Source organism: Bos grunniens, chromosome 9 (genome assembly GCF_055505025.1).
Source record: "Bos grunniens cultivar Pamir isolate PY7600 chromosome 9, Bosgru_T2T1.0, whole genome shotgun sequence".
NCBI lineage: Eukaryota > Metazoa > Chordata > Mammalia > Artiodactyla > Bovidae > Bos > Bos grunniens.
The window spans coordinates 42740650-42763825 of NC_141173.1; the positions used below are offsets into that span (position 1 = coordinate 42740650).

At 39.6% G+C, this 23176-nt stretch overlaps 1 protein-coding gene across 8 annotated transcripts in view; it reads right to left on the bottom strand.

Moving 5' to 3' along the window:
• Positions 1-23176, bottom strand: part of AFG1L (AFG1 like ATPase) — a 198849-nt gene that overhangs the window by 163187 nt on the left and 12486 nt on the right. For all 8 annotated transcript variants that reach the window (XR_015132959.1, XR_015132961.1, XM_086317454.1 and 5 more), the window contains exon 2: positions 10675-10898. Coding sequence is in view for 4 of the 8 variants with exons in the window: in XM_086317454.1 (XP_086173580.1) it covers positions 10675-10898 (224 nt within the window). In the remaining 4 variants the exon portion in view is untranslated. The remainder of the gene's footprint in view (positions 1-10674; positions 10899-23176) is intronic.

Sequence of the window (23176 nt, forward strand, 5' to 3'; positions counted from 1 at the left end):
GTATAGCATAGGGAGTTCAGCTCTGTGCTCTGTGAGAACCTAGATGGGTAGGAATGGAGGTAGAGGGGAAGGGAGGCCCAAGAGGGAGAGAATATACGTATACATATATTCTATTCACTTCCTCGTACAGCAGAAACTAACACAATATTATAAAGCAATTATATTCCAATAAAAAAAAGTTTCTTGGTGTGACAATGGTAATATAGTTATGCAGGGAAAGGTCCTTGTTAGGATACATAATGATGTTTTTGGAGGTCAAGTGTTTCAATATTACAACTTATTTTCAGATGATTAAAGGGAAAATACTGAGAGAAAAAAACCCTAATGCAGCAAAATGTTGACCATTTTAAGTGGTTTTAAGAGTACTGTTGAAATTTTTCAAAATAAAAAGTTGGGTAAAACAAAATGCAAAATTTGTAAAAGTGATTAATTACTGTATTACTTTTACTTTTGAATTAAGTCTTAAATTATTCCAAAAGTATCTACATATTAGCATTTTAGACAATTGCTTTCAAAACTATTCCTTTAACTTCTGCAAGGTAAACATCTGTCGTCCATCATTCCAAATATTTTGATTTAATCATTCTAACTTTATCCTTTGTTCCTTATAATATTAAAATTCAAGCATTAAAAATAATCCAAGGTGATTCTCATCAAAGCTGTAAATTAAAATAGCATGTCCTCCACCTTTCTGGGTTACTGTCCACTTGCTAGTCAAGCATAATTTCCATTAGGACAATTAAGATAATAATGGTGGTGCTTTAAAATAAAAAGAGTTTTCAATTTGTTTAAAATGCAGGAATATTACTTTTCCTGCTTCTCCACACACCCCTCACCATTCCATTATTATCTCCCAAAATGACAGAATCAGAAACAATGATTCCAGCTGGAATGCTGAACATAATTACATCTTTTAAAAACAAGCATTATATCATTCTCAACATAAACCACTGTTTGATAAAAGTAAATCACTTCAGGTTTCTTTTTTTTTTTTTTTTTCACTTCAGGTTTCTAAGAAGACCATTAAAAAACTAAAAAACTGAACTATATGTTAGCACCCATAAATTCTTTTTAAATGAAAATCTTTTTTTAAATGCCTTCAGCTGATTTGCAAAAGAACCCTTGTAACCTAAAGTACACCAATTTGTTCAGTTTACTAGTATAATTAAGCCTTTAAGTAGCGAAACAACTAGCGGGAGGAGGGTGGGGGGTGAGTTTAAATCTCTAAAACAACTAGCCTAAGCAATAGCTCAATTTCTGATTACAACAGAATTGCAAGATGCAAATGACTTTTTAATGCTGCATGCATTCAAGTAACAAGCGTTTCTAAGGCTCATTGGAAAAGACTCTGATGCTGGGAGGGATTGGGGGCAGGAGGAGAAGGGGACGACGGAGGATGAGATGGCTGGATGCCATCACTGACTCGATGGACATGAGTCTGAGTGAACTCCGGGAGTTGGTGATGGACAGGGAGGCCTGGCGTGCTGCGATTCATGGGGTCACAAAGAGTTGGACACGACTGAGCGACTGAACTGAACTGAACTGATACATGTCAGACAAATGAGCTAATTTCTTCAGCAAATCCTTCCAGTTTACTCACTCCTGACTGAATTCAAATTCTGGACTAGCTTAGGTGTGACCTACTCCAAGTCCACACTTGTTCAGAGGGACATCTAGGACATAAGTATAATTTTCAAACTGACCTGCAGTTTATCAAAAGAAAGATGTGGAAAATATTCCAGTCTGAACCCAATTGAGGTTCTGAATTTGAGGGATTAAAACAGCCATCCAAGCTTCTCCTGGATTTTCAAAGAACTGGCACTATGGAGGAAATGAGAACACAAACATGTCCACAGAGAAGCAAGTGAATGTAAAACTCACAAAAACACCAATACTCTCACACAGACATAAGGATAGGCTCATGGGCAACTGACTTCAGAGTCAGCAGAAAAGTATTTTGTGACTCTTCAGTGATTGCTTTGTTATTCATTCAAATATTCCTCTTTTTTTTTTCATTTATTCCAGAGTCATGAATTGAACATCGAGCACCTACTTTGTATCAGGCAGTGAACTAAGTTGTGCAGATCTAGGCAATCCAGAAAACATGACATGGCATGTACTAAAGGAACGTGTGGTCACCAGGTAGGCCATGGGAGATGAGCCATAAGTAAAAGGATACAGAGACAGGCAGCCTCAACAAAGACCCAGAGGCAAGAGAAGGTCCCTGTCTTGTCTAACAATCTTTAAGTAGCTTGTCACAGCTGGGGACAGCTGATAACAAAGACGGATGAGGCTGGTAAGAGGCAGGGACCAGGCAGGCTCTCAAGAACTATGTAGAACGTGCTAATGAGTTTGTACTTTATCTGGAGGGCACTGGGAAGCCTTAAGCAGGAGAATGGCCCAACCAGATTATCTCATATAAATATCATTATTGATACAGCATGGATAATGAGAGGAAACTGAATGGGAGGCAACTGGAGGAAAAGGCAACGCTACCTGTATCTGCTCTGCTGACAAGCCACCCCCGGCCAGGTGGCAGTATGATTCTGGGAGAAATACTTACGGGTACTTCTTGTGGTTCATCAGGGCAAAGTTAACTGAAGGCAGCTCTGTGGTGCTCTTCATTGCCATGAAGGGACTACGGATGCATTGGAGCTATGCTTCACACTTCTGAAAAAGCTACACATGGCTGTGGCACTTTGGCCTGAAATGTACGTTCAGTGTTCAGGTCCTAATATCTGCACATCTCCACTGGAGATGATAGCATGGGTTAGAGGTGCTTTTTCTTTATAGTTCTCTCATTTCCAAATAGAGGTTTTCACTCAGCCAAAAACCTTTTACGAAGATATTTCCTATGCTTTGCTGAGTACTTTCTGAGCTCATAATACCCCTTCCTCAGTCTATTTGTAAGAAGCAAATGCTGAACCAGTAGAAGTATATTATCAGGGAAAGTTATAATTTCCTTAAAATTATTTCTTAAAATCAACTAACCTGTTGAAATATCTCGCAATTACACTTAAAGATACATTTATGGAATATTATAAATAGGCTAAATTGGAGAAAATATTGACCACCTGGTTACTTAGCTTTCAATCTAATCTAATTATCAAATCTTTATATTTTGACATATTTATTCCAAAATTTAAAAAAAATTAGATACAGTTGATGCCCCCCCCCCCCGTTTTGTACCCTTCTTCCTCAGAGTGAACATTTCATTTTAAAAATATGTTCTGATTTACTTATCTTTTTGTGGTATCTACTACTTATTCCCCCAAAACAGACTCTTCTTTGACCATTTTTCTACCAGCTTGATTTTTTTTTCTTTTTGGTAGGAGTTCTTTATATATATTCTAGATAGCAATCTATAGTCAATTTTTTTTTTTTTAATTGGAGGATAATTGCTTTACAACATTGTGTTGGTTTCTTGCCATATGTCAACACAAATAAGCCACAGGTATACATATGTCAGCTTTCTTTCGAACCTCGCTCCCACCTCCCTAAGTCAATTATTTTTGATGTAAATATTTTCTCCCAGTCTGTGGTCTTCCTTTTAACCTTTCTAGAGAGCTTTTTGTTGACTATAAGTTTTAAATTTTAGTTGGATCAAATGTATCCAACTTACCTTTATAATTTAAGCTTTCATATCTTGTATAAGCAGGTCTTTCTCTCCTCACGGTCACAAAGATAAATCCTCTATATTTTATTCAAGAAGTTTTAAAGTTTCCCTTTAAGTTTAGGACACTGATTCTGTGGAATTTATGTTTATGTTCAGAAAGGTAGATATCTAATTTTACTTTTCACAAAGATAATCAATTGTGTCATCCCTGTTGGCTGACTAGACCATCTTTTTCCACTGTTTTTCAGTGCCAACTCAATGGTGTATCAGGTCTCCATGTATTCTATTTTGTTCCACTTGTCTGTATGTCTATATAATAAGTGATCAGTGAATAGTTCTGTTGACTAGAGGCAGATATATATATATAGGAAAGTAACAGAAAATTAGACTAGAAACCTAGACTAAGTACATTTCTGGTAGAACTTTGAACACTATTAACGGTCTCCCACCACCCTCAAATCTAGTCAGGAAGCAGTCATCCATCTATAGCAGGGGCAGCAAGTTATGGCCTGTGGGCTAAATCCAGCCCGACATCTGTTTTTATAAATAAATATTTATCAAAATACATTTATTTATGCATTGTCCATGGCTACTTTGACTACAATGGCAGAACTGAAGAGCTGTAACAGAGATCATATGGCCCCTAAAACCCAAAAGATTTCCTACATGGTCCTTTACAGAAAATATTCACCAGCCCCTGATCTAAAGACCTGACCAAAATCTCAACGTAGATCCCATGGTTCTAATGCCTCTTTATGGCCTACATAATTCTGCTGCCATAACCAAAGCAGTCAGTTTTGGCTGACAATGACAAAAAAGTTCCTATCTTAAGACATTAAGGTTATTCCCCTTTTCTTTCAATTTACTTTAAAGAATTTATAAAAGATATTCTCATCTAGTGAGGGGGTGTGGGGGAGAAATGGATGAAGGCAGTCCCAAAGTACAAACTTCTAGTTATAACATAAATAACAGGGATATAATGTACAACATGATTAATATAATTAATACTGACACATGTTATATGTGAAAGTTGTTTGGAGAGTGAATCCTGAGAGTTCTTATCACACACACAAAATTTTTTTCTTTGTTTTATTTTGTATCTACATGAGATGATGGATGTTCACTGGACTTGAATGGTAATCATTCCACCATGCATGTAAGTCAGGTGGTGCTAGCAGTGAAGAACCCACCTGCCAATGCAGGAGACACAAGAGACGCAGATTTGATGCCTGGGTTGGGAAGATCCCCTGGAGGAGGAAATGGCAACCCACTCCAGAATCCTTGTCTGGAGGATCCCACTGACAGAGGAGCCTGGCAGGCTACAGTCCATAGGGTCGCAGAGTCTGACATGACTGAAACAATTTAGCACCCACACATGCATGTAAGTCAAATCAGTATGGCCTACACCTTAGTTATATAGTGCTATATATCAAATATATCTCAATAAAACTGGAAGAAAAAAACAAAAATAGACATTCTCATCTACACTGACAGCATAATTTTACCTCTGGAACCATGACAAAATTTAAAATGTAATTGAATACATTTGTTAATTATTCTGGAGATGGAAGCAGGCCCATTATATTCTCTTTCTCAAATTTCAGACATAAATGAGTCTTTGGCATGTGTTAAGTTCCCAAAAAACAATGCAGTTTGACTCCCAATCTTGTTTCCTTACAGATAGAGCTGTCATTGGGTTAGGACATAATCTTTTGCTTTGGCTTTCATAAAAATTTGATACAAAAAATATATACATTTAAAAATATTTCCAGTCTTTAATAAAGCTGTAGCGATAGATATCTATTCCAAAGTCAATGCTGCTTATTATGTTCTAAAGGCTAAATCACCAGATAACAGGGAAGCTTTACCTAAATCCCACTGCTCAACCTACTTCACCTATAGGAAATGTCAGTTTTAAGAAAAGGAACAGAGAGAGTAAGGGCTCACTTCCTTAGCTGGAGGAGAGAAGGGAGGAACTGAGGAAAAACCAGCAAACTGGCTAGTCTTGGATAAATAACTGAAGGGAGCCAGACAATGGGTCTCCTGCATCTCCCGAGAGAAAAGTCCACAGCATAGCATTCCAGGTATCTAGCTCACGGCTCCCAGGTGTGAGGAGCCAGATCAGAGAAAGCACCAAGACCTTACACCAGCTGAATTCAAGGCAGCGCAGGTCATTTCTACCTGCTACATGCATTGTTCTTAGGAGAGTGAGGAGAGGTATCCAAATTAAAGACCATAATAGGTTGTAAAAGGAAGTCTGAAATAATAATTTCTCATTAGAGAAAAACAAAATTATTTTGTGGAGAGCAGGAGAAAAGGAAAAGGAATTCTGACCCCTGCTCCCCTTCCCAGTTCCCAGGTCTCTTTGGCTATGGTGTCTCCTCCCCAGAGATGAAAAAACCTGGCTGCCTATATACCCCTGATTAATGGAAACAGAGATTTTCAGAGCAGCTCCACACTCTGTTTAATTCTTTCCCTCCATGACTCTAGAAATGCTTGATTTGGCTGTGTAAAAGTAATACTAATTATAGTGATTTACATGAACTACTTACCATTTATGCCTAATTACCTCACAGCACAATAACAATTATGCATACATTAAATGTGTCAGATTAACCTGGTTGTAAGTTTTATTTGATAACAAAAGTAAAGTGTTCATAAATGCTCATTCTTCCTAGTTTGTTGTTCATATAGCATGGTCATCTGCTCATAACTTTTTCGAATTTTTACTAGAGAAAACATTGTTACATAGGTAGGTGAAAGCAGCCTAATAGTCTGCCACCAATTCTCCTCACTGATAAATAACTCCAGCATTTTGCGAAGAATGTGCATTTTATTTTAACATTATGGCTTGTCCTTACAGAACGGTTCTTAGGAGTACAATTTGTTTTAAGTCCACCAGAGTGAATATTTAAACATCTGTACCAAAAACAAATCAAATCTGCATATATGCTAACTGAAATTCAGTCAGACAAAGACCATCCTGTATGTTCTCACTTACAGGCATAATTTTATAAGAGCATAACTCATAGGATGGTGGTTATCAAGAGCTGTGGGGCAAGGGAAATGGTGAAATATTGGTCAAAGGGTACAACCTCCCAACTATAACATCTAATGTGCAGCGTGGTGACTATAATTAATAATACAGTAGCATATTAATATTTGAAAGTTGTCAGAAGAGTAGATCTTAAATGTTTTCACCACAAAGAGAAATAGTAATTATATCAGGGGATACGCTGCTGCTGCTGCTACGTCACTTCAGTCGTGTCCGACTCTGTGCGACCCCATAGACAGTAGCCCACCAGGCTCCCCCGTCCCTGGGACTCTCCAGGCAAGAACACCGGAGTGGGTTGCCATTTCCTTCTCCAATGCATGAAAGTGAAAAGTGAAAGTGAAGTCGCTCAGTCATGTCCGACTCTTAGCAACCCCATGGACTGCAGCCCACCCAGGCTCCTCCGTTCATGGGATTTTCCAGGCAAGAGTACTGGAGTGGGGTGCCACTGCCTTCTCCAATGTCAGGGGATATAAGGGTTAACTAATTTTATTATGGAATCATTTAGCAATGTATTCAGGTGTGAATCATCACACTGCACAATTTAAACTTAGATATATTATCTGTCAATAATATCTCAGTAAAGCTGAGGGAAGAATCAAATGTCCATGAAATTGTAAACCCTATTTATGAAAATCAAAAAATCTACATACTGGGCTTCCCTGGTGGCTCAGTGGTAAAGAATCAGATTGCCAATGCAGGAGACATGGGTTTGATGCCGGTCCAGAAAGATCCCACATCCTGCAAAAACTAAGACCGTAAACTGTGACCCTTGAGCCTGTGTCCTAGAGCCCAGGAACTGCAACTACTGAGCCCTGAGGCCACGTGCCATAACTACAGGAGCCCACATGCCCTAGAGCCTACGCTCTGCAACAAGAGAAGCCACCACAATGAGAAGCTACACACTGCAACTGGAGAGGAGCCCCACCCCACAGCAAGCAGAGAACAGCCCACACAGCAACAAAGATGCAGCACAGACATAAATAACATTATTTTTTTTAAAAAGGGATTCTAAACTACTAACAAAGTTCTATTGCTGGAAAAATCTAACAGCTTAAATTTTCCTTCTCTGATAATTGGCATGTCAGTATTTTTAGGAGAAATAGTCTTGTGGCATCTTTATAATCTCCAAAACTGAAGTTTTACATGTTTTATTCAGACTAAATTTGTTATTTGGGTCTTCTGCAATGCTAAATATTTTGTGGGCTTAAGAAATGACAGGACAAATAAAAAAGATGTTGATCAATCTACTAAATATTCATTCACATATGCATTGGGATTAACAAATATAAGCTTTCACTAGACACATTAGAAACTACCTGATTTGTCAAATTTCCTCCTTACGTAAGAATTACACAATAAAACAAGGGCCTCTAGATAGTAAAGTATTGCATTTAATTACTGCTAAATAGCTGTCTATTTAGAGGCAGATTCAGTATAGCCAATTCATATATCAAAGGTGGAATGAGATACAAAAGTCATGAGAGAAATTTTAACTTTCAGATAACAACAAAAATCTGGTAAGTAAAACATCTTGTCTCCTGGCTAGGACATATAACAAAGTTGTCATTTTATTTGGAAGACCTCCTGTAACGCAAACTATAATTAAGTATGCAGTACTTAAGCAATCTATGTTTTCCAAACTTCTTACTTCTTGATTCACCCATAAACTTTTGGGAACACAAGAGAAAGAGAAAACGTTGGCCATCAAAAGGGATAATTCATCATTATTTCCCATAACCATTGTGCTGGACTAGCCAACACACCCTGGCGCCCAGCCTCACAGTCCACTTCTGAGGGAAACTGCCCTGCTCTCGGGAGCACTGGATAGCACCTTATACAGAGAGCCAATCTTTGTGTTGACTAGCAGCCCCTGGAAAACTGGTGCAAAACTTCTGCCCCAACAGGGATGAAGGGTTTGGGTGGCCTCTCAGATTCTTCCTCAGGAACTTAAACCACAGATACAGGAAAAGAAATGAGAAGCTGGTAGGATGAACAGAGCGGGAAAGAGAATGGGGAAAAGGAGCAAAGAGTAAATAGATCACTCTTTATGAATGGCAGGGCACTGGAGCATCCACAGGGACCACTTCCTACAAGTCATCAGAGATTTCAGAGCCACTGTGCTCAGTTGTTCAGTCGTGTCTGACTCTTTGCAACCCCATGGACTGTAGCCTGCCAGGCTCCTCTATCCAAGGAATTCTCCAGGAAAGAAAATTGGAGTGGGTTGCCATTCCCTCCTCAAGGGAATCTTCCCAACCCAGGGACTGAACCCGTGTCTCTTGCATCTTCTGCATTGGCAGGTGGATTTTTTACCACTGCGCCATCTGAGAATGGTGCCAAATGCTGGTGCCTGCTCTGTGAGGCCTGGCTGAGTGATGGAGATGCCCTTTGTTGCTATTTTCTTTTTTAATCTTATTCCACATCTCCATTTCTTTCTCAAGCCTAAATAAGTAATACTTTATTGTTTTTAACCAAAACATGTTAATACAATGCAGTACTTTTCCTTACATAAAAATAAAACCATTTTGTTACATTCTCAAGTGCTTTTTAAAAAGTAAAATTACTTTCAGTAGAACTTATAAACAAAGTACTATTGTTATAGTTATATTGTTATTGTTATATTGTTATACAGTACCTTTCTTATAAAGATCTTATAATAAGAGGATATTTGTGTTAAGGGGGATACGTAGTTTGGTCCGTTGATTAAAGGAAAACTAGTTTCTTAGGTTGAACCATAATATCCCTCATAATTTAAGGATGACACCACTAATAACAGAGCTTCTATAGCAGGACAAGGAATGGGAGTTTTTCCTTTTGTTTCAGAATTTCAGCTAAACCTCAAAGCTGAGGACATGAGAAACAGGTGCCCCTATACACTACAGAGAGGCACTAGTTGTATATATGCAAGAATTCCTTAAACAGAGGCAGGGGGGAATCAAAAAACAGCCGCACAACCAAAGTAATCAAGGTAGAAAATTGTTAGCTGGGTAAAGAGTCCTGTGGCATTTCCCCTGGATGAACCAACCTCATGTCAAGTGCAAGGGGTCCCCAAGAGAAACATCCAAACAGGTTAGAATTAAGGCAAAATGGGCATCCTCTCCCCAGTTGGATACTCACTTCATTGAGAAAATCTGCAGACAGCTACCCAAGTAGGGTGTGAAAGAGTTCACAGAAGAACCTGACACGTATGTGTCCCCAGGAGTACAGGGGCACACAGAACAGATGCTGGTGTTTGCTTCTTAAATCTGCAGAAGTCCAAGGGCAGGAGACTGAAGCTGCCCACACAGTAGGGTTTGGAGAAAGGAGATGTGTTACTTGGGGTGGTCTCAGTAGACACCACAAAGGCGACCTGGCTAGAGCTGTCCTGAAAGGACCCCACTGAAGAAAGCTAAGTGCAAGGGCAAGGCCATCCCCGCACCACAGGGCCAAGCTGTGAGATGTTTGTTCCTTAGAGTCGTAAGAGGTTGGTCACAGTGACGCAGTGGGGAGGTCCTCATGGGAGTCCTGAAGAACGCACACAATGCTCCTCACAGAGAGCTAGCATGTCAGTATCTACCACACAAATGGCCCTTAACTGGCCACTCAAGACTGCTGTTTCACTCTAATCGTCTATCCCCCGCATTCTGACCCTAGGGAAGCCAAGCTGGCAGAGAGAGGAAAAGGGGAGAGAAAAAAGAACAAGTCACTCCCTCTTCTCTGCTACTGATCCCAGGCCAGGCCTGAGCTAAAGCGAGGGGGAAGCTTTGAATTGCATACAAGTTTTCACTGTAACTGGTATTTAGGTATTCTTTTTACTACCTCAGTATGAAGCTATTTGAATCCCCTTGAAGGTAAAAGAAAGCTATAGAACATCAAGAGGTCAGAAATGGGGATCCAACAGAGCTTGTTTAAAGGAACTGGAAGCAAATTTTCAAGCTCTTTCATGAGTGTACCCAGCTGCATTTAATCCATTTTTAAAATGCTCACACTTTTAACTGTTCCATCTTTAACATGACACAAATCTTACCTTAGAAAAAAGGCCTTCTTCCTCTATCCTGTATCCTTTAAGGTCCTCATGCAGTTTCTGCAGACATTGTATGACTCTTCTTTGATGTTCATCATCCTTTAGCTCACGAGCTTTGATCAGAAAGTCATAGTGGTCCAATGGTCCATGGCAAACAGCTAAAGCTTTTGAATAAGCCTCTGTAGCAGCAGTTGGAGACATACTCTCAGGGGGCTGAACTGAATAGGCTATAAACAAATACATATATATAAGATTTAAGACTTTCTGAAATGAAGGTATTTCATAGTGCTCAATACTGTTTCTTAAAACTTTCAACCAATTACAATTGTACATATTTGAGCAGCTGTTGTAAAAATCATTTTGATGAAAACCATAATATAAAACACATTTTGGGGACTTCTCCGGTGGTCCAGTGATTCAGACTCTGTGTTCCCAAAGCAGGGGATCTGGTTGGATCCCTGGTTAGGGAACTAGATCTCACATGCTACAACTAAGACTCAGAGCAGCCAGATAAATAACTTTTTCAAAAACATACACATTTTGTACAATAAATATATAAATGATTGACTCAATTTAATAAACCCCAAACTCATAACCTATCACTATAACCCCTCTTCTAGGAAGCCTTTGTGTGTGTGTTTAGTTACTCGGTCATGTTCTACTCTTTGTGACCCCAGGGGCTGTAGGCTCCTCTGTCCATGGGATTCTCCAGGCAAGAATACTGGAGTGGGTTGCCATGCCCTCCTTCAGGAGATCGTCCCAACCCAGGGATCGAACCCAAGTCTCCCGCATTGCAGGTGGATTCTTTACTGTCTAAATCACCAGGGAAGCCCTCTAAGAAGCCTAACCCCCTCTACAGTGACAGCTTTACCTCCACTCCATTGAATGCTACCAAGGTTCATCGCATCCTTCCCCACAGCAGAGGTGGTGCCTTTCTTTGCATTAGGCCTAAATCTGGTTCTTTAACACCAAGGCAGAGACTTAGAGACTAGTCACAAAGGGTTTTCTATTGCCTCTTTATTCCCTATCCAAAACAACACAGCATTCAGACATTACCATGCTGAATTCAGTTCTCTGCTTACAAGATTCCTTCACTTTTTCCATTACCTTTAGGTTGAACACAAAGAGCTGAGAGACAAGAAGAGTGTTTCAAAGCAGGGTGTGTTCATCCTTTTTTTAGCTTCTCAAGGAAGAAAACTGATTATCTGTGGTAAGGTCCGGTTATAACTCCATTCCTTATTTGGGGCAGGTTCAAGCTGGTACATTTTTAGGCAAAGATTTTGCAAGGGTATTTTGCCAGAGTTTCTCTTGTTTCATTGAATACCATGTTTCCTTTGTTTCAATAATATGAAAATTACTTAATTTAGGAAAAAAATTAAGTCACAACATTATTTTCATCTTTTTCTAAGAAAGGAAAAAAAAATCCTTAAATATACTGTGACTATTGAGGATAGGGCAGGGCTATCCCCTAATAACTGTTCTCCCTTTCTAAATAGGGGTTTTAGCTGGGTACAAGTCAGCCCGGTAAAATATTCCATATCCTGGTCTCTGGCAGCTAGGATGGCCACGTGACCAGTGGGATGTAAGCTGAAATTTGTGTGCTCTGCTCCGGAGCACTTAAAGGGAAAGGGCAAATTCCCCTCCTCTCTTTCCCTCCCCTCCCTCTGTCTGGAAAGAAAGTGCCATGGCTGCAGCTGGAAGAGCCAACCTGGCAAGGAGAGGCACACAGAATGCTGAGCAAAGCAGAGCAAAGTTCCCCAACAATGCTGAGCTGCCAAACCAGCTCTGGACCACCTGCCTGGATTTTTATGTAAAATAAACGTCTATCTTGCTTTTCAAGCAGTGTATTTTGGGGTCTCTTTGTTACAGAGGCCTAAATTGTACCCTAACTAATACATTGGGCTTACAGCCTGCAATAGAGAACCAAACTAAGGGTCTCCTGGGATCCTAGGCCTTGTAGGACCAAGGACAAGATTTGGGTTCATGCTGAAACTGAAGGCACAGGTTGAGAATTCCGCAGAGGTTTCCAGCGATTTGAGACGTTTACCAGGGTGGTATAAGAAACATACTTGCAGTTGGTCCACAGTCCCTGGCACAGAGATCATAAAATCCTTGGAATTTCCTAAGTGATAGAGCATCTTTTGTTATTCATAATGAGCCTCTTTCCATCACACATATGCTAATGAACTCAGGGAAGGTCCTGAAAATAGTCTCAGGACAGGGCTGGTTCCCAGAAAGACTAAGTGTTTAGAAAGCTGGCAGTCCCATCCACCAACCTATGAGGGCAAGGGAGGCTGGAGATTAAACTCTATAAACACTCCTGAACAATAAGATTTGGAGAGCATCCAGGATGGTGAACATCTCAAGGGAAGGTGACGTACTCAGAGAGGGCATGGAAGCTCCATCCCTTGCCCCGTGAACCCCTTCCATTTGCCTGTTCCTGAGCTGTACATACCCTTTATAACAAACTGATAAACATATTTAAAGTGTTTGTTTCTGAGGTCTATGACCATTACTAGAAAATTATCAAACTTAGCTAATTATCAACCCCCTGAATTTGAATTCAGCCACGCAGAAGGGTGGGAAGCAGGGCAGCACAGTTGCAGCTGGCCTCTGAAGTGGCACCATTTTTATAGGATTGGCCCTTTAACACGTGGGAGCTGATGCTACTACCTTCAGGTAGATAGTGTCGGTATCCACTACTGGATACCCAGCAGTGTTGGAGGATTATGAGACCCTCACAACCAGGGAAAATGCTCTTTTCCACTCCCTGGAATCAACTAAGTAAAATACCTAAGATAATGCTAATTTCCTTCTCCAACCCCAAACCCCCTCCCCAGACCGCAACCAGATCCTCAGCCAATCAATCATCAATGCTACCCAATTTTCTGTGTGTATGTTAGTCGCTCAGTTGTATCTGACTCTGCAACTCCATGGACTGTAGCCCACCAGGCTCCTCTGTCCATGGGATTTTCCAGGCAAGAATACTGGAGTGGGTTGCCATTTCCTTCTCCAGGGGATCTTCCCAACCCGGGGATCAAACCCAAGTCTCTCACATTGCAGGCAGACTCTTTACCGTCTGAGCCATCAGAGAAGCTCTCTACCCAATTTTACATCCTAAAGTCTCTCTAATCCATTTCCTCCTCCTTCTTCATATAACCACTCCAGCCGATGCTCTTAATTATCTCTGTCTTGATCTCCCTGCCTCTGATCATCTCCAACCTCAAATTTATCTTGACCACAATCTCTTAAAAAAATATCTCCCATCAACAACAGAAATGATCCTACTAAAATCCAAATGTGATTTTACCAATATTTGGCTTAAAATTCATCTCATTGTTTAAAGGAGTGATTTTCAAATGTAATTTTAACAGCAGCACCTTTTTTATATACAAAACCTTCCATCGGATCCTAAATTTACTTAACAGAAAAGAAGAAAGGGGTAACAAAGTCCCATCCTCTCCACATCTCCCTCATTCTCACACCCATATCCCTTCATTTCCAAAGGAGCCCCTAAGGCCTCTTCCCCACCTTATAGGATCACATTAAGTGAGAACAGTGCACAGAAAAGCGTTAACACAGCAGGCCTCAGACTGCAGAGCTTAGAAATGCCTGCTTGCAAAAGTGGGACCTTGACTGGAGCTTGAATTCCCACAGGGTTCCCCATCAATCCAGAAATAGTACGAGTGACTCACTGTGCCTAAACGCTTGTATTATATATAAGCAATATGGTTTATGCTGAACACCGAGTTTCCTTCTACAAGTCTGGAATTTTCGCACAGGCTAGGCAGAGGGTGGGCTTCCCAGGTGACACTAGTAGTAAAGAACCCACCTGCCAATGCAGGAGGTATAAGGGATGCAGGTTTAATCCCTGGGTAGGGAGGATCCCCTGACGGAGACCATGGCAACCCACTCCAGTATTCTTACCCATGGCAAGAGGAGCCTGGCGGGCTACAGTCCATAGGGCTGCAGAGTCAGACATGACTGAAGCAGCTAAGCACGCACGCATGGACAGGCAGAGGGCACGTCCATAACCACCACTCGACCCTAGGCCTCGAGTCTCTAATGAATCTTCCTAATAGACATTTCACCCCTGTTGTCAAAGTTGCTGGAGGTATTAAGCATGTTCTGTTTGACTCCACTGAGAGAAGATGCTTATATGCTTCTAATTTTTTCCCAAACTTTCCACATGCCTTTTCCCTTTGCTGATTGTGCTTTGTATCCTTTCACTATAATAAATGGTAGCCTTGAGTCTAACTATATGCTGAGGCCTCTGAGTCTTTTAGTAAATCCCCAGAGGGTAGTCTTAAGGGGATCCCCAACACATATGGTGTTCTCATTCTGAGGTTCAAGGAATCAATAAACACAGAAAAAGCATTTGACAAAAACTAACACCCATTCATGATAAGAACTCACAGTAAACTAAGAAAAGAAGGAACTTCCTTATCTTGATAAAGAATATTCACAAAAACCCTATAGCTAAAAATATACTTAAGAGTAATAGCCTAGAAGTTTCCCACTAAGATCAAGAACAAGTAAAGGATGTCCCCTCTCTTCACTCCATATCAACACAGCATTAAATAATGCCGTAAGACAAGAAGAGGAAATAAAAGGCATGCAGATTGGAAAGGAAGAAATAAAATGTTCTGTTCCCAAATGACATGATTGTCTATATAGAAAATACAAAAGAAACAACAAAATAAGACTCCTAGGACTAACAAGCAATTCCAGTAAGGTTATAAGATACAAGGTTAATATACAAAAGACAATCACTTTCATATATGCCTGCAGTGAACAGTGGAATGTAAAATTAAAAACAATAGCATTTAAGGACTTCCCTGGCGGTCCAGTGGCTAAGATTCTCCACTCCCAATAGAGGGAGCCCAGGTTCAATGCCTGGTCATGGAACTAGATCCCCCATGCCACAGCTAAAGATTCCCACATGTCCCAATGTAAGATCAAAGATCTTGTGTGCCACAACTAAGACCAGCACAGCTGAATTAATAAATATTTTTTTAAATACCACTTACATTAGCACTCCCAAAAATGAAATACTAAGGTGTAAATCTAACAAAATATGTAAAAGATCTATATGCAGAAAATGACAGAACGCTGATGAACAAAATCAAAGAACTTAAAAATGGAGAAATATTCTATGCTCACAGATAGACTAAATATTGTCAAAATGTCAGTTCTTCCCAACTTGATCTACAGATTCAACGGAATCTCAATTAAAATTCTGGCAAATTATTTTGTGGATACTGACAAAATAATTCTAAAATGTTAATGAAGAAGCAAGAGAGACCCAAAATAACCAACACAATACCAACAGAGAAGAACAAAATTGGAGGATTGACACTACCCAACTTCAAGACCTACTAGAAAGCTACAATAATCATTATAGCACTGTATTGCCAAAAGAACAGACAAACAGATCAATAAAACAGAATAGAGAGTCCAGAAATATAGCCACATACATATAGTCAATTCATTTTGCCAGAGGAATAAAGGTAATACAGTGGAGCAAAGATAATCTTTTCAATAAATGATGCTGGGACAACAGCACATCCACATGCAAAAAAGGGAATCTAGACGCAGACCTTACACCTCACAAAAATTAACTCAAATTGCTTCATAGGAGGTCTTCCTTGGTGGTCCAGTGACTAAGACTGCACACCCAATGCAGGGGGCCCAGGTTCAATCCCTAGTCAGCGAACTAGATACCACATGCCTCAATCAAGAGTTCATATGCCGCAACTAAGACCGGGTGCAGCCACATAAATAAATATTTTTTTAAAAATGCATCATAGGACTAAATGTAAAAAATGAAATTATAAAACTCTTAGAAGATACCATGCAAGAAATACAGGCAAAACCTAGATGATCTTGGGTACCGTTTTAACTTTTTAGATACAATACCAAAGGTACAATTCCTGAGACAAATCATTGATAAGCTAGACTTAATTAAAAACTTTTATTCTGCAAAAGACAATGTCATGGTCTCATAAGAAGACAAGCCACAGACTGGGAGAAAATATTTGCCAAAGACCCATCTGATAAAAGACTATTTTCCAAAACACACAAAGAACTCTAAAAACTCACTAGAAAACAATCTGATTAAAAACTGGTCTAAAAACTTTAACAGAAACCTCACCAAAGAAGATACACATATGACAAAGAAGCATATGAAAAGATCTCCACATCATATGCCATCACAGAAATGCAAATTAAAAGAACAATTAGATACCACTAACAGTGTCAGACTTTATTTTTTTGGGCTCCAAAATCACTGCAGATGGTGACTGCAGCCATGAAATTAAAAGATGCTTACTCCTTGGAAGAAAAGTTATGACCAACCTAGATAGCATATTCAAAAGCAGAGACATTACTTTGCCAACAAAGGTCTGTCTAGTCAAGGCTATGGTTTTTCCAGTGGTCACGTATGGATGTGAGAGTTGGACTGTGAAGAAAGCTGAGCACCAAAGAATTGATGCTTTTAAACTGTGGTATTGGAGAAGACTCTTGAGAGTCCCTTGGACTGCAAGGAGATCCAACCAGCCCATTCTGAAGGACATCAACCCTGGGATTTCTTTGGAAGGAATGATACTAAAGCTGAAACTCCAGTACTTTGGCCACCTCATGTGAAGAATTGACTCAATGGAAAATACTCTGATGCTGGGAGTGGTTGGGGGCAGAAGGAGAAGGGGACAACAGAGGATGAGATGGCTGGATGGCATCACTGACTCAATGGACATGAGTCTGAGTGAACTCTGGGAGTTGGTGATGGACAGGAAGGCCTGGCGTGCTGCGATTCATAGGGTCGCAAGGAGTCGGACACGACTGAGCGACTGGACTGAACTGAACTGAACATGCCTATTAGAATGGCCAAAATCCAGAACACTGACAAATGCTGGCCAGGATGTGGACCAATAGTACCTCTCTTTCTTGATGAGCATGCAAAATGGTACAGCCACTTTAAAAGACAATTTGGTGGTTTGTTATAAAACTATACTCTTATCATACAATCCAACAATTATGCTCCTTGGTATTTACCCACAGAAGCTGGAAACTTATGTCCACAAAAACCTGCACACATATATTTATAGCATCTTTATTCATAATTGCCATAACTTAGAAGCAACCAAGATGTCCTTCAGAAGGAGAATGGATAAATAAACTGGCACACCCTGAAAATGGAATATTACTCAACACTAAAAAGAAATGAGTCTATCAAGCCATGAAAACACACACACAAAAAAATGTAAAAGCACGTAACTAAGTGAAAGATCAATTTGAAAAAGCTATATACTGTAAGGTCCTATATCTTAATTATACAACAATGACATTCTAGAAAAGGCAAAACTATGAAGATAGTAAAAAGATCAGTAGTAGAAAAAGGAAGCAAGTAGATAGGAAGAAGGTGTGAATAGGCAGAACACAGAGGATTTTTAGGGTAGTGAAAATACCTTAAAATATACTATATTGATGGATACATGTCATTATACACTTGTCCATGTTCGTAGACTGTACCACACCAAGAGTGAACCCTACTGTAAACTATGGACTTCGGATGATGATGCTGCGTCAATGGAGGTTCATCAACTATAACAAATGTACCTCTCTGGACGGGACAGTGATAATGGGGACATGCTGAGGGGCAGGCAGCGGGTATTTGGTAAATCTCTGTACCTTTCTCTGAATTTTGCTGTGAACCTAAAACTGCTCTAAAAAAAATAATAAAGTCTTTTTAAAAAGAAAGAGAATCAGTCAGGCAAGATGCTCAAGGCTGAAAGACTAGCCAGCTTAGGCCTGGATAGCAGCTGTATAAATTGAAACACAAAAGACTTCTCAAAAGCTGCACTAAATTAAATCTGTTACTACATCAGTGTACACAAATTATGTGATGCTGCTGCCATATTATTTTGATTTGTATTAATTTGCCTTATTGTACTCCAAATGGACAGTGGGAAAATGCCATTCTGAAGATCCACACACTAATCCACAAACATAAATGGGAGATTTTAGAGGGGAAAAAAAAAATCTAAACTGTTTTAATACCTCAATTTTCTACCTTATTTCACTACTGTCTCCTAAACTAAGTTTTAGGAAGATTCTACTATGCTCCATAGCCCACCTGCTATAAGATATACTCAATATCATGATATTTTAGCATCTGAACAATCTATTATAATTTTCTAGATAGTATTCTAACAATTACATCTATTTTTCTCCCTAAGGAAAAAAAGAATTAGCTTCCCCAGGCTTTAACAGGTTTATTTGTTATTACTTCAGCTACCCCTCCACCAACTTTTTTTTTAAATGAACATAAGCTTAAGATTTTACTGTCTTCATAAAAAAATAAAAGATGAAGCTTAGGACTGGACCACTTAGCCCTTATATCTCCTCCCAGTTCAAAATGCTTGCAGGCCTTAACAGTCAGCACTCTCTAAATCTGCAGCACTTTCTAGGCTCAATTAATTCAAGCCTCAGCACAATCCCTTTTTGTAATTTTAGCCCTTTTTCCAGAAAAGCAGCTCATTCTGCCCATCATAGCCTCTCTGCTTCCTGTCATAAGACCACTTTTCCTGGGCATTCAAAGAATCCTTGCCCTTCTTGTCCTGTGTCACTTTGTGGGTTTAATGCTTGGCACACTTCTTACAGAAGTCCAGCAAGTTTTAAGAACACAAATCACGTCTGTTTGTTGCGGGGGCATTACTGGCAGGAAGAGAAGGGAGTTCCCCCAATATTTAAGATTTCATCTTAAAACAGAGATTTAGAACAAAAAAATTTTTAAGTTCTGCACTCTTAAAGTCTATGCTAACATGTTCCACTTAAATAATCTCATTGCATTAATAGTATAAAGCACAATTACGCTCTGTGGGGCTTCCCAGGTGGCTCCATGGTAAAGAATCCACTAATGCAGGAGAAGCAAGAGGCACGGGTTCAAACCCTGGGTCCGAAAGATCCCCTGGAGGAGGGCATGGCAACCCGTTCTAGTATTCTTGCCTAGAAAATCCCATGAACAGAGGAGCCTGGCAGGCTACAGTCCATGGGGTCACAAAGAGTAGGACACAATTGAGCGACTGAGCACACAAGCACTGATGCTTTTCTTAACGGCACATAACTTACAACAAGAAAGAAGAGGCAATTCGACAGTACAACTGTTGAGAAATTAGAAAAAGGCAAATTGACGCAAACAGCCCTAACAAGAATTTTTATATATATATGGGTTGTTTTTTCTAAATAAGGTCTTGACAGGCTGGCAGTGAATTGGATGGGGGGTGGGGGTGGGGGGGCGGTCTGAGAGCTTTCTGAAATTAAAAGTGTCTGTGTGTATGTTTGTGCATTTTTCTTGAGGTAAGACCTCTAAATATACTACAAATTCCTTTAGAATTTCAAACAAGTGAACAAAAACTGGTTAAGAATCACTGTTTTAAAAAGAATTGTCAAAATTTTGAGTTTAAAAGAAAATTCTATTAAGAGCGGCTCACATTTATTGAGCACCTACAGTGTACTAAGGACTAGGTTAAGTAACTTCACATAATTACTTGCTCTACTCTGCACAATAATCCTATTATACAAATAACTAAAAACACCCATAAATGAATCTGTTCATTGATTCATTCACTCACGTTTCTTGAGAACCAACTATGTAGCTCAGGCACTATTCTTATCACCAGTGAAACTACACTTAAAAACAAATACCTTTCCTTGTGGAGACTTCCCTCCAGTCAAGGGGAAGACAGACAAAAAATTAAATGAAGAAGCAACAAAGGATCATGTAATGATCAGTATACTGGTGAAAATAAAACTGAGTGATATCCTGGGACCTCTGATCTCCCCAGGGAGCTCAACAAAAGTATAGAATTTTAGGCACCACCTCAGGGGTCTGAATCAAAATTTGCATTTTTAACAAAATATATAGGTGTTTCATATGCACACTTAAGTCTGAGAAGCACTATGCTAGGGAATGATTGAGGACTCCTATAGATGATCAAGAAAAGCCTTCCTGTGGAAGTGACATAAGTTGACACCTAATATCCGAAGAAGTGGTCCTAAGGAAGAACTGGGAGAACTGCTCAGGGAGAAGAAAGAGCTCTGGCAAACCTTAAAGTGAAAATGGAAATAAGCTTCACATTTTCAAGGAAGGAAGAGAAAGTTTACAAGGTGCAGTATGTTATAAGGTGAAGTTGGAAAGGGAGGAAGGACCAGATCATGCAGGGTCTTACAAACCATGGTAAATAGCATGGATTTGATAAGATCAAGTAGAAGAATTTTTCCTTTTTTTTTTCAAAAGGCAGAGAGACCAGTTAGGAAACTGTAACAACAGTACAGTTCAGAGATATCTATGATTTGGACCAGAGAGTTAGCATTGCAGGTTAAGTAAACTGACCAAGTCATATAGATAATAACAAAAGCAGCAAAAATTGCCGTTTAGTGAGCTCTCACTAAGTGCCAAGTACTTTTCTCAGTACTTTACACACTTCCAATCATTTAATCTTCACAACCGCCTTTTGATGCAGGTACTAACATTATCCCTAACTTAAAGAACCTGAAGCACAAAGGGACTAAGTAAGTAACTTGTCCATGTCCCCATAGCTAGGTAGTGGCAGAGCCAGCATTGTACCTACAGGTCCAGCAGGGAGGCAGGATGTTATGGTGGAAGGGGCCTGGGCTCTGGAGTCATACCCTCCAGATTTATCTCCTGACTCCACCATTTCAACTCCGGATCATAGCAAGTTGGTCACAAAATCACAGTCCTAGCCAATGATGCCTAAGAGGAAGTCAACTTCTGCCAGAGTGTCTCCTGATGCTCTTCAAAAATGACTAGGACAGAAACTCATTCCTTCCTGCCTCTGTACTTTTACCTGTGAAGTCAACATACCTGTACTGCTGCAAGTACCTTCAGAACATGAGAGGAAATGCCGCTGACACACTGAGGACAACAATAATCTTGATATATGTGTGATAGTGAATTTTATGTCAACTTGACCGGGCCATGGAGTGCCAATACATTTGGTCAAACACCACTGTAGATGCGTCTGTGAGGGTATTTCTTTTAAGCTTAACATTTGAAGCAGTAGACTGAGTAGACTGCTCTCCATTATGTGGGAGGGTGCCATCCAATCGGTTGAAGTCCTGAACGGAAGACTGATCTTCCCCTGAGTAAGAGGGAACTCCTTGAGCCTGGATGCGTTTACGCTGTAACATTGGTTTTCTCCTGCCTTTAGACTCAAACTGAAATGTTCGTTCTTCCTGGGTCTTAAGCTGAGAACTACACTATTGGCACTTCTGGTTTTCAGGCCTTTGGACGCAGATGGGAATTAACACCACCAACTCTCCTGGGTCTCCAGGTCTTCAGCATACTGATGTAGATCTTGGCACTTGTCAACCTCCATAACTGCACAAGCTGATGATTTCTTATAATAAATCTCTTTCTAATGTACATACATCCTATTGGTTGTCTCTGAAGAACCTTGACTAAAATATATGTCATAAAGCTTAACTGTGTTTCCACAGAGCTAGAGTAATAACAGCAAAGGGGATGTGTGGTCTCTGTGCTCTTTGGGGCTTTAAATAGGAATGAAATTTCAAATTCTACACAAAGTAGATAGTTAAGAAAATCTTACAGATATTCTTTAAAGACTTAGGCAAAATGGTGGATCAGACTATTTCAACAGAAAGTAAGCATTTTTCTTTCAGAAATGTTATTTTACAGGTTTGTTTCACCCTTAAGGATTTTCACTTGGTGTTACATATTTTTGAGAACCCATCTCCAACTTTATACTCAAAATCAGTAGAGATGTCATTTAATGTGCAGAAATTTTACATACAACTCATCAGTAAAGTGGCTCAGCTCAAAAACATACTAGTAAAGAATTCTCAACTCAAAAATACCCTGTGATTAAAGAACTGAATATATGCAAGATAACAAATGATTATACAAATTTAAAGAGTTTTCAAGGTAAAGAAAATTATCTTTTTGCATTATTCCTTCCTAGACAGCTATATGTCCAAAAATATTCAATAAAATTTTTGATGAGTCTATTTCAAGACATTGCATGTGTTTACTTCACTAGAATTAAGGATGTTGTATAAAAATCAACAGATTACAAGAGGTACTTACATAACCCAAAAAAGTCATATGCTTTTAACAACTTAAGATTTTCTTTGCAAAGCTTGGATTCCTTTGAAAACTTATGAGAAACAGAATCCTGAAAGGTAAAGAAAACACTAACAAGTGCCTCCTATGTAGCCAGGGTACACATAGCATGTTCTATATATTATCTTACTTCTCCAAAAAAATCTAAGGTAGGCATTGCTATTCCTTACAAATGAGGGAACTAAAACACCACAAAAAGTTAGAAAATGTTAAGTGAATGTGCAAGATAGGAGCTCAAGCTAAACAACCCCAAACCACCAGGATACTTCGCTCATTAAAATCACCATAACACTACAGACAAGTGAAGACTGTGCTCCCAGTTTTCGCAGCCAGGCAACAGAA